Source organism: Pteropus vampyrus, unplaced genomic scaffold (genome assembly GCF_000151845.1).
Source record: "Pteropus vampyrus isolate Shadow unplaced genomic scaffold, Pvam_2.0 Scaffold123, whole genome shotgun sequence".
Taxonomy (NCBI): domain Eukaryota; kingdom Metazoa; phylum Chordata; class Mammalia; order Chiroptera; family Pteropodidae; genus Pteropus; species Pteropus vampyrus.
The window spans coordinates 3,415,062-3,427,589 of record NW_011888904.1 but is presented as its reverse complement, the minus strand read 5'-3'; the positions used below and the strand labels follow the sequence as shown (position 1 = coordinate 3,427,589).

Sequence of the window (12,528 nt, the reverse complement as noted above, 5' to 3'; positions counted from 1 at the left end):
TGTAAATAGAGAACCTATATTCAGAATATGCTTTAGCTACCACTCTCCCAAACTCAACAATACAGTGAATTCATTACATAACCATGTAAATTAAGCAGTTAAAATATCTGTACACAGAAGGAAAGACTGAGTTAAAAGCTGCCTTCCTCAAAGTGTAGTGAGACTTCAAAACCACACTAACTCTAACTTTAGTTACAAAGACAGAAAACCCATCGAACAATGACTCCTAACGTAACGAATTTGACTCTTGTATACCTGTTATCCACTCAAATGAACTACCCTTACTTTCCTAGAAAAAGGCCTATTATTTAACATTAACCATAATTCTAACTTTAAATGTAATTCATTTCTTAAAAAAATAACACTGTCTTTGATCAGATAAAGAACAAAATAGCTTACAGAATGCCACACAAATTTCACAAGTAGCTAGACAAATTTTCCCTTTTAGAAAAATTAGTCTGTATGCTACAAATTTTAAATTATTAAAGTACTATAAGCATCTAGAGCGCTACTTGATGTTTTTTAAAGTATCTTCAGACAACACAACTAAAATGTAAAAACTTGATGTGAGACTATTCAAACATGACCATGATAACAATTGACCAATTAATGCCACTTCAATTCGTTAGTGGTTTAAGCACATTCTGGTAGGAGAAAGGTATTTTCAAAATGGAATACCAAATGACATAGCACAAAAACTCTTCCAAAAAATGAAACTGAAAAAGTCTGGGTTACCCAGATAAACTTTTTGAATTAAAACACTCTTAAGTTTTAACGTACACAGACTTTAAGCAATTCTACTAATTTCCATTAGAAAGACACAGAAGTGGCACTTACTGGTATAGTACAATCCCATTTTGAAGGCATGTAATGTTCTGAATATGTGAAAGAACAATAATAGTATACAAAATACGATTGCATAAATTATGTTCCTCACTACCATATGAGGTCATTTTTAGACTCAAGAGTTTTATAAGTGTTAGTTTTAAGATCCTGAAAATTATAGAACAGTACATTCAAAGTCTGAATCAAGGAAACTCTTTAGTGGTTCAGAATCCTCTGAGAATGTACTAACCAGGAATAAATCACTTTCTTTAAAAATAAGAAATGTTTATATAACTCAGCAATCCAGCTCCTTTACCCTTAATGATGATCTTCAACACAGCAGAGTTACCTAAAGTTAAGACCAGCAATCATAAAAAAAAAAAAAAAAAAAGCACATTTTGTATTAATAAAAAATAAAGGTAGACTACACAACATTTTGTAACTGTCCTGGGAAAGAAGCGTTCATAGTGCACAGAAAGGACCCACATGGCTGTTTCCTGGGTCCAAAAAAATCCTGGGAAGGTTTTAATTGACCTTATTATACTGTTGCAAAAGGAAGCAATATCCTTCTGTTCCCTCTCAGTGAGGTAGAACAATTGACCTCCCAAATTAAAACCCAGGAGCGGAGCTGAAGAAAAAGTGGAGTTCAGGCAAAGCTGCAGAATTACATTTTGATGCCTTCCTGTTGACTGAGTTGTGACAATGTTTTCTTAATCCGCAAAGCTGTAAGCCTAGCTGCTCCATTGGCATACCAACATTCTCTCATAATTTTAGCCATTACTCTCAAGGCCTACAAGAAAATACAAGAAAAATAATTAATGCATGCATCGTTTCCCATTGATCTAGATAAGAATCTTTACCTGTAAGTTTTCTTTCTAAATGATGTATGCACAAGTTTTTTGGTTTGAGCATTATTTCTAACAGCAGTTCAACAGAAATGACCTAAATTCCCATCAATGGGGTCCTGGTGCTGGCAGCTGGAAAGCAGACAGACACAGGGTAGCTCACTCGGCTGACCTGAAAAAGCAGAATCCTAAACCAGAGCTGTGCAAGGCATAGGAGGAACTCGACTCACAGTGAAACAGCCCCTTAAACTGAGGAATTAACTGTATCAAGTACCTCTGGAATGAAGTTCAGGCCAAAAATAGAAGGATCAGCCAAAAGAGCTAAAACCCCAGATACCTGCCCCTCCTCCACCCTAGAAGACTAGAGGTTTGTATCTGAGAAAGTAAAACAAATTTCTGACTTGGGGAACATCAGAACAAAGCTCTATAGTGACAACACGCTAAATGCTGACTGTAGGCCTTCTCTCCAAAACACAAGCGACAACTGTACATACTCCTCCAGGCACGAGATGAGGAGTCTTCTTTAGGGTGAATGTGAGCAGCCCAAGAGGACAGACCTGAAGGGACTGACATCAGTGGTTCCCCAAGGAAGCAACCCAGTTAAATCACCCTCAATATCACAGTCAAAAAGCTCCATTCATGTGCACAAAGCTTCCTATAAGCTTTTAGTGCCCTGTTTTTAAACATGTAGATAGAATAAGTTTGATCAGAGATTTGGGGAAAGTAATATGAAGTGCAGAAGCTGACATAAACATAGAAAAGCAACTTGGAGAAATCAGAAGCTGTACAGAGAGAAAAAAATATCAATAATCTATCATTAATATACTCAGATCAAGAAAATACTGATATTGAATTTATCATTGATAACTTTTTTTCTTGTTTGACTTTAGAAAAACTTTACAGAACCAGAATACAAACCTGATTAAAAAAAAAGTAAAAGCTGATAAACCCACCAGAAATTAGAGAAAAAAGATAAAGAGATAGAGAACGGGAAAGAGAAATTAAAAAATTAGAAGGTCTAACATTCATCATCAGAGTTAAAAGAGAAAAAAGAAATCAAAGAAATACTTCAGGATCATTTTCTAGAAGTAAACATTTGTTTCCAGATGAAAAGGACCAAGTGCGCAGCACATATATATATATTCGTTTGACAAATATTTTATCAAGTGCCTACCATCTACCAGATATCATCCTAAGTGTTAGGGATATAGTAGTGATCAGACAAAATTCCTGTCCATATAAAGCTTACATTCTAGAGGGCTAAAGCATGTAATTAATAAATAAGTAAAATATGCGGACTGTCAGTGCCAAGTGCTAAAGAGAAATATCATTTAGGGAAGGAGATAAAATATACTAGAGAAGGAGGATGCTATTTTAAATAGATGGAGGGGTAACAGCTCATGGACAAGGTAATATCTGAGCTGAGACCTGAAAAAGGGGAGAAATGAGCAAAAGAAGAAACAGGCAGACAGGAAATGCAGGAAGGAAGATTCACCACAAAAGCAGCAAAGGGAATCCCAGGATGAAAGGTGAGGGCTATCCCAAGATAAAAGCTGTATGGCTGGCCTGGAGAGTAACCAGTCCAGACTGGAAAAGGTCGGAAATGATGGAAGACAATTCTATCAGTTTTACAGAAACTTGATGTGTTTCAACTACTGAGAGGAGAGTTTTAAAACCCTAGAAAAATAAAAAATTGAATTAGTGATAAGTATATAGAAAACTAAATGGAAAAAAATGACAGTGATGGCATTAATTTAGCATGATGTGATAGTAACTGCAACTTGCATGTGTGCTCTTAATGTTAATTGCTAACTTTTCTTCATGCTTAAAAAGCCATCTGTTCAAGAATAATCTGCTCTAATTATCAAATGAGTACATGAATACTTCAAGTCTGTACTTTGCAGTATCAAGATCTAATTTTTAAAAGACAAATCTGGCCCAATTTCATTATTAAACATGTGAATTCCTTGAGCACTTGTGATGTATTTTATCTGGGCCTGGGTACGTGAGTTTCTTAGAAGTAGCTAAGGAGCTCTCTTGATGTCAAAAGTTCTACTGAGTCCTCTGTTATTTTATGATGTAAAATAACTACTTAAGTGACCAGTTTTTTATTCCTCCTATAGTACAAAACTCCAAATCTGGAGGGAAATGCTCTGCCTCACCAATATTATAATTAGTAACAGCTAGCAATTAAAGATAGAGTAAATAAAACTTGTCTTACGAATTCCTTAAATTTACAACTAAAAAAACATTTCTAAAACTTCCTGTAAGCACTAGGGCTGAGAAACTCAGGCACTGCGGGAAAACATTTTGCCCAAATTCCTGGTGAGCAGTCATACAGGCAATCAGATGAGTGAAATATAAAATCACCTGAACCGTCTTCATAATCATCTTACCCAAGTTCCTAATTTTACAAAAAAGGCACGTTAAGGTCTAGAGAACTGAAGTGATTTGCCTGTTGTCACTCTGAAATGGCAGCCAGCTGGTCTGGAACACAGGTCTCCTAATGCCCATCAGAATCCTGGACTGCCCTGATTGAAGTGAATCATTCATTTAAAATGCAGGCACTCTAGGTACTGACAGATCTAAACACTGTTCCAATACCTCGACGGCCACTGCATATGCTCCATGGCCCTTTAAATGTGCTTAAAAATGAACATGAAAACCAAATTATTCTGTATTTACTCACTGCTTTAACTGCCATGAAAAAGAAAAAGAGTTCTTGTGTCTGTTTTCCTTAAAGAAATGTAGCAAATTTCTACCTACGAGGCAGAAGCAGTTTAGAAAATTGCGTAGTATCCAAACGAAATACTCACTTCACAGCTCTGCCATCTGTTTGGAATATTTGGCCGTAACTTCTGTTCACAAACAACTTTTCTCATTTCTTCAACTGATGGATCAGAAGGTACAAGATCATAATAAGGCAGCTGGTAATCTTCATGAATTCCTATATTGATTAAAAAAAAAGAAAATCTATTTTAAAGAATTTACTCAGATAATGCCAGCCCACTCTTGACTAAACAGAAAAGGAACGCCTAAGCGTCCTATAATAGTGTTCCATTACTAAATCAGGTAAGTGGAACAGGACTCACAGCTGGCTCTATTTCATCCACCTCCCTGAGTTTCTATTGATCCTACACCTTGAAACTAAGTATCACCATGGGATCAGGAAAGGCTATTTTAATGATGGTGAACTATGAGCTGTGATGACCAGACTGACATTTTCTCCTAGAATCCTAATGTGCAAGAAATGAGTTTTTATTCTGAGTACAAAACCTCTCACGTGATGTGGGGATATATATACCCTCTATCACTGAGATGCAAATCCTACAAGACAAGCCTGAGGTGCAAGTCCCTCCTCCTACCTGTATCTGTCAATAATCTGTCCTCTTTGCTATAACGCAGACATACTCTGCTCCTCACTGCCTGAAGAACCTGAGGCCCTAGTCTTAGCCAAGCGTGGGCCCCTAAGGGTAAAAGACTTTCTCAAATAAACATCAAAAGTGCTCAATCTAAAACTAAATTTAAAAGTTAAAACAAATTTACTTTAAAAAGTAATGTAATGGCAGTGTAATTGTACTGTACCCTTTTTCCCTAATTTCTAGTTATCAGGTTGGTAAAAATAACCACAATCTCAGGGTGTGGTGGAGGGATCAGTCTGACCCAGGAACATGCTAGAAACAGCTTCCCAGGTGGCTTCTGAAGCAGTTGTCCATTCTAAATAACTATATTCCAAAATAAGGGGCTGGTTTTTGATGCTTCCTAAGATTCAAGTGGAAACAGAAAAAGACTACACGAGGATAAAGCATGTAATGTCATTTCTCCCGCACTACAGGTTTTATTTCCTTTATTTTCTTTGGCATTCTTAGTGATCACCTGGTGAACATAAGTTCAGACTGCTGATGTGTATAATTTCCTTCAATAAAAAAGAAGGCAATTCATAAACAACTCCTGTTCGTGACACACTAGTGAGTGGGAGGGGGAGCAATTTACCACCAATGGAACATCGTCGAGCTATTTCCCAGAATACTAAGCCCATTGCATAGATGTCAGCACGTTTGAAGGATTCGAAGTGTTTCATATTTATGGAATCATCTAGAACTTCAGGGGCCATGTACCTAAAAAAGAAGTCAGCATTTTATTTTATGGAATGGTGGCCATATTACTTTTGAACTGGTTCATAAATTTTCTTTTACTATTGAGATTTTTTTAAAAAAATCAATAAACTGTAAGACTTTCCCCCCTTTCAGCATGGTTCTGCTGTTTTTAAAAATGACTCATATTTCTTAGATAAATTTTCCCAAAGTTCATAAAGTACAAGGCAAAAAATCATTCCACTACTTCCAAAGTGCTAAATATTTTGATGAACATATCCTTTTGGACTTCTCTAGTCATAAACATAAAATATTACATAACTGAGGTCATATTAGACTCAAGAAAAATTTTTTATATATATTTAACGTATTATACATACATATCCTAACTTTTACTACCTCCAGCTCTGTCATGTACTTTGCAGGGACCGTATATTTTAATCTAGAAGTTTTCTCACTAAAATAGGATGAAAAGAAGGACAGGGACATATTCTAGAGAAGAAAATAATAGATTAAAAAAGAATGCCAGTCCTCCTATTGATGCTGCATTGTAGGGTTCTGAAGTTCCAAAAACCACACTAAGGTTATAGAACAGGATCCCCAAAGTCCTGCGGTAACCCCTGTCCTGGAACCTAGAGTTGAGCATTCTGAGCGTCCTTGCTGAATCCAGAAATCATGAAGACAGCTTAGACAGAATAAAGCTGGGCTCTATCCAAGGCCAAGATGGTAGTTTGAAGATATGTTGTGGCAACATGCTGTTATACACAAAGCGATGCCTGTGTTCACAGGTTCAAGTCTCAGCTCTTCAGCTTATATGAGGTTGGCCACATTACTTAACCTTTGTGAGGTGGTTCCTCATCTGTGAATTGAGGGTTATGACATCTATCTAGTTAGATTCTTTTGAAGGCTTGTGGATTCAACAAATATTTACTGAGGATCTACTATGTATTAGGTGCTATGATGATGCTGAGAAAACAGGCTGCTTTTAAGCAGCCTGCAATCCAATAGAATATCTACACAAATAATGGACAGTTGCAACATAATGTAGGTAAGTGCCTCAATGGTCCAGGTTCAGTGTGCTATGAGAGCTCTTGGCAAGAACACCTAATAGTCCACAAGAGGCTTCCTATGAGAAAGAAAGGGTGAATACAAGTTAAGAGAAAACAATAGGAGAAAGTACGCTCTAGGATATAGCACATGTAAAAGTTCTAAGGAGAAGAGAAAGGAGGCATGTTTTCAGGAATGGAAAACATGAAAATAGTGGGCTAGCTACGGTATTTGAGGAGGGCATTAACCTATATAAAAACCCATTAAAATGACTGGCACATAGCAGGTACCCTATAAACATTAGCTACTATTGCTATTATAATTAATGCAACTAATGCTAATATTTTCTGGAAATCCAAGCCACCTTTCATCAGCAGGTATCTTTTTAAGTCAGGTAACCTTGGCTTCAGAGCAGGCACGATCATGAGATCTTCTACCTGTGGGCAATCTAATAAAGTACAAGTCTGAGTTTCAGAAAAGATATGTATATACAAATGAGAAGGAAAAGATATTGCTTTTGGAACGTATTAAATATTATTTATTTCTAAGGGTACCTTTTTGTTCCCACTCTGTGGTTTGGAGCAATATCAATTGTATCTGTGGCTGAATCATGTCTTACTGCCAGTCCCAAGTCTGCAATACAGCAAGTTCCATTCTTCTTTACCAAGATATTCTTTGATTTCAAATCTCTATGAGCAATGGCTGGTTTTCCTAAAAAAAATTAAACTTGATTGCTTAAACAATAATATCAATCATAATTCTTAACTTCAGATTCAAGTTTCTTCTCTTATCCCAGTATCAAAGCATTTAGCCGACATCACCCGTAATACCTGAGCCATCACTTAACAACCTCAAGTGAATCAGGTAGCAAGTGAATAACAATCGCTAAAGCACAGAGATGTGTTGGCATCTGATATCCCATACAGCATAAAAATGACAGCATAAAAATTTTACAACTAAAACTTAGTGTTTCATTTTTCAACTGTAAAAAATTTCATACACTCTCCTTATCTCAAAGTCAAATATAATTTTGTTAGATGGCCAGATAGCATTTACAGAGCATGATGTTTACAAAGCATTTTCATATTTTATTTGATACTACATGTAAAAGTACATCCTCTTAGAATTATAAAACCAAGATCCTCAAAAATCACAAGACTGAATGTTACTTTTAAAAACTCACAAAAATATCAGTGTTGATACAATGACTAGAGACTCTCTAAACAAATTCCCAGATTCCTAACTTCATATGAGATTTTTCAACAGAAAAGATAACTCCAACTAGGCTGACTTCTTAAAAAAATTTTCTAAACACACATTAGACTCATGGGAATTTAAAGCTTAAATAACTGGATTCCTTCAAGTTACCTTGGGTACCAACAATCTCCATGTGAAGATGAGCAAGTCCACTTGCTGTGGACAGAGCGAGTTTTATCATTCCTTCCACAGTGACTGTGTATCTATTCAAATAATCAAAAAGGGATCCATGCTCATGATAATCTGACACCAACCAGAGCTGAGTCCACGTACCATTGTCTGCAAAGTACAAAAGCAATGTTTCAGATGGGCTATAAAATGTTTATAATTTGTTCAAAAGTTTCAGTCTACTCTCAATCCTGAATTCCACAACTATAATATGATGGTACCTTAAGTTTGTACATATTTTCTTCATATTTTCTTGTATTTTCAGTTTGTCTTATACTTTTACATTCATGTCCTTTAGATCTTCAGATAAGGGTAAGATAACTAATCCCATTTAAGAGATAAGGAATCAGAGTTCAAAGATGGTAATCTTGAGACTACACAGATAGCAGCAGAGCTGGGGACTCTAATGCCTAGAAAAAATGCTAGGTTAGGTGCTCAATGGTTGTTTCTGGAAGGAAGGAGGCAGGAAGATGAGAAGTATCTGGAGCCTAGTGTGGCCACAATGGGCATGGAGTAGTATGGGACAAAACTCAAAGTGAGCTTAAATTAAAAAAAAAAAAAAAAACTTTAAAAACAGACTCTGTATATAGTTCACAAAGAAGCCAGACAAGATGATTATGATTCCAAGGTTTTCAGCTTAGAAAAACAAAAATAGTCATAGCACTGACACATGGGGAAGCTGAGACAGGAACTGAAATGTCACCAGGAGAAAAAGTTAGGACTGAACCCAGTTTTACACAAGGTAATTTTGAACATCGACAACTAGGAATGTGTGTTCCACAAGTTCATTTGTAAGCTGATACATGAATTTGAAATGTGTTTTCCCATGGGAATCAAGGTAAATGTTCTGGCTAAGCTGGTCCACAAAAGCCTATTTAACCTAGAAGTAGATGGAAATATATTAAAAACTCGCATATTTCACTCAATCATGGGGGAAAAAAAGCATTACAGTAATATGAGGAGGCAGCATAATTCAGTAAGATACACACCTTGAGTCATTCTGAGTAGGCTGGAATCCAGGGCGTGGCTATTGACTACGTGACCTCAGACAAATTTTTAACGAATGAGCCTCTATTCTTTCTTTTATACAAGAAAATCTACTTTGCAAGACCATTAAGAAGATTTGAAACAGAGAACAGTTTTAAAGAATTTAGTACAATGCATGGCACATTAGAACTTAAAATGTGCTGTTTCCTTCCGTTTTGGTTATAAAAGGAAAAATCCAACTGACATAAAACAAATTCTATTATTTGAAGCAAAGCCAACTCTGATTAGAAGAGATTAAGAAGATGTTTTCAGAAGATTCTGGAGGGGATTTCTGGGTACTTTTGAAAGGATTTAGAGATTCATGACACTAGTTCTTTACAAACCTGTTCTTCATAAACTTTATAAACTGCTTCTGTTTAAATTTGCACTTTCTTTTTCTTGATACAGATGCATTGCTAGCTTTATCTGCATTTTTATTAGCCATGACTGAATTCTGAAAGACTCACAAATACGAGAAATAAATAGGAACACAGGAAGACAGAAGAAAGGAAGATTTTTTTTGAGGTAACTAATGAAGGCAGAAGAAGGATATATAAGAGGTTGTGCACATATAAAGGGCTGCCTGGGTATAATTAACTCAAGAGGATGAAGATAAAAGAAAAGGGAATTGGGGTGGAGGGGCTAGTTCTGGGCAAAGTCCATTAATCCGACAGAGAAGAAAGGAGGGGGTCGGAGAGAGCCAGCAAGGTCAGCTAGTTCCCATGGTGACCACCAGATGACAGCACCAGCTTAAGCAAATGTGAGGAGAAAGCTCAGGGCACAGCAGCAGGAGCATTTTATACCAGTGTGTTTGCGAGTTGGAACATGCCTAAAACATGCTGGGCCTGAGTGAGGTTTGGGCCTCGAAATGTAGATTTGAAAGTCACCACCACAGTGGAGTTTGAAGACACAAATTTGGGTAAGTTCTTTAAGGGAGTATTTAACATTTGTAGAATTAGACCCTTCACAGACATCAGTAAGAAGAGTTTCAGAAAACAAAGACAACTATTAAAAAATAAATAAAGTCTATTGTCACAGAACATAATAAAATTTTAAGAATTGGGGAAGAATTTAGATGGTGTCAAAGACAGAAGAAAATGAAAACCAAAGACTGTCTGACTATGATCACTGCTTTTATTTGTTTTGTTTTAAATTAAGTGATATTTAATTGGTAGTAGCCATTTATAATCGCTGCCTACAACAATCACATCCATCGCTGCCCCTAAGTCACAAAAGAGATAATCAAACATTGTATGTGCCTCCTGATATATGATAGAAAAGATACAATATATAAGAAGTATACAATATTTTCAGAAAACCAATAAAACTTAATCAGATTCAATCTCAAATTCTGACTACCAGTTTTCAAATTAATACAAAGAGCAAGTCCAGAGACACTATGGGAATTCAGTTAGCAAAATACAGAATGTGATAAGCCCTATAGGACAAAACAACCCAGTTTCTTCAACACATAAACTGCAAGAAGACAAAAAAAATAAAAAAGAGCTTAGAGATTTTAAGGGACTTAAGATAAATATTAAGATAAATATCAACCAAATGCAAGCTGTGGACTTTGGGTCATAAAGTGAATAAATAATTGTTAAAAAAAAAAAAATAGGAGACAACTACAGAAATCTGAAAGCAACTAGATATTTTATGACATTTTAAAAAAGTACAAAGATAGTGTGGTTATGTTTCATAAGAAAGATTCTTAATAATCTAAAGATACAAACTGAAAAGGTATTGATGAAAAGATATGTTATTTGGGATTGACTTCCAATAATTTAGTTAGGGACAGTATAGGTGAAATCAGAGATCTAATATGACTGGCCGTGAGCTAATAATTACTGAAGGTAGGTGATACAGGTTCACCATACTATTCTGTACTTTCCTATATACTGGAAATTTTCTCTAAATAAATGTTAGAAAAAAAATGATAAATGCTTGTTGTAAATAAATATGAAAATAGAGAAGCAAAAAGAAAAATCATAAAATCACCCATAATCACCAATGAGATTAAACACTGTTAACATTTTGAAGCAATAAACAGGAAGGAAGAAAGGGAAAAGATGAGACTATGGTTCTAGACAATCCAAAAAGATATAATGAGAGTATTTTTTTAAAAATAGGAAAGCAGGAAAATACATTTGATTCACGGTTGGGATGATGAGAGTTGAGATGTAACACAACTCTCTGACAGAAGCTATAAAAGCAGGAAGTGTGGGCACAAAGGTAGTAACTGAAGCCGAGAAAGTAGATGAAGTACAGTCTGAAGTCAACTGCTTGCAGTCGCCACTCACTGGGACTCTGCTGACATGGCTTCCTTGCTTTCTCTGCATCTGCTCTTACCCCAGGCCTTAAGTACCTGCTGGGCCTTAAGCAAAAAAGTACCCATGAAGTTACCAATGGCAAGGTGGTTTCGGAGAAACCATGTCTTTATTAAATTGAGTTTACTTACAAGATTAATCTACTTATCCTTAGGCAATTTAAAACATAAACTACACTAAATTATTTTCATTCTCCCTATAAATAAGGCCATTTTTATCAGAATATATACATCAGAATGCCCTAATGGTCAGGAAGAGATTAAAAGGAAACAGATACCTGGGCCCTATCCTACCTCAAAATTTTAAGCAGAGTTCACAATTTTTTCTGTATTATGACTGTACTCAATAACAAACCGCCCAGAAGCAAAATAACAAAGCACATGGCTTTTTTTTTTTATATATAGTTCTTAACATTTTGTAAAACAATAAGAGATTTAGGAACAAGCTGTTCCTAAAAATCTTTTAAGTTCTCAGTTCTAAATCTTAAAATCTTTTAAGTTCCCAGTTCTAAAGCTCTAACATATTCTATTTGACCTAATAGATCTAATTGGCATGACAAACATTTGTTTTTCTCATCAAATTTCACAATGTTTAGTAGCCATAACTGTAAAAAGGCTTAAATAGATTTTGTTATACTCAAAAGGAGAAGCAAACATTACTGACCTTTATTGTCTGCTGCTATAAATCCCAAGATGTTTTCATGACGTAACATTACAGTTTGATAAATCTCTGCCTCACGGAACCATGAGCGTTCTTCTCTAGAGGAGAATATTTTAACAGCAACTTCTTCTCCTCTCCACTTTCCTCGCCAAACTTCTCCAAATCGACCTTTGCCAATACTTTCTTGTAACACAATAGTTCTAGCAATTGTCCTCTGAACAAGCAATGGTAAACCTAAAGATAAAAAATAATAGTATTCAGTACAATCAACAATAGTAT

At 35.7% G+C, this 12,528-nt stretch overlaps 1 protein-coding gene across 3 annotated transcripts in view; it reads right to left on the bottom strand.

Annotated features, from left to right (window-relative positions):
* The window catches only part of TGFBR1 (transforming growth factor beta receptor 1), a 37,680-nt gene continuing 25,152 nt past the window's right edge, over positions 1 to 12,528 (bottom strand). For 2 of the 3 annotated variants that reach the window (XM_023534191.1, XM_023534192.1), the window contains 6 exons: positions 12,253 to 12,483; positions 8,180 to 8,347; positions 7,366 to 7,522; positions 5,664 to 5,788; positions 4,487 to 4,617; positions 1 to 1,615 (listed from right to left, as the gene is read on the bottom strand). In XM_023534191.1, coding sequence (XP_023389959.1) covers positions 1,490 to 1,615; positions 4,487 to 4,617; positions 5,664 to 5,788; positions 7,366 to 7,522; positions 8,180 to 8,347; positions 12,253 to 12,483 — 938 coding nt within the window. In that variant the 3' untranslated portion in view covers positions 1 to 1,489. The remainder of the gene's footprint in view (positions 1,616 to 4,486; positions 4,618 to 5,663; positions 5,789 to 7,365; positions 7,523 to 8,179; positions 8,348 to 12,252; positions 12,484 to 12,528) is intronic. The other variant, XM_023534193.1, reaches the window with a different exon arrangement.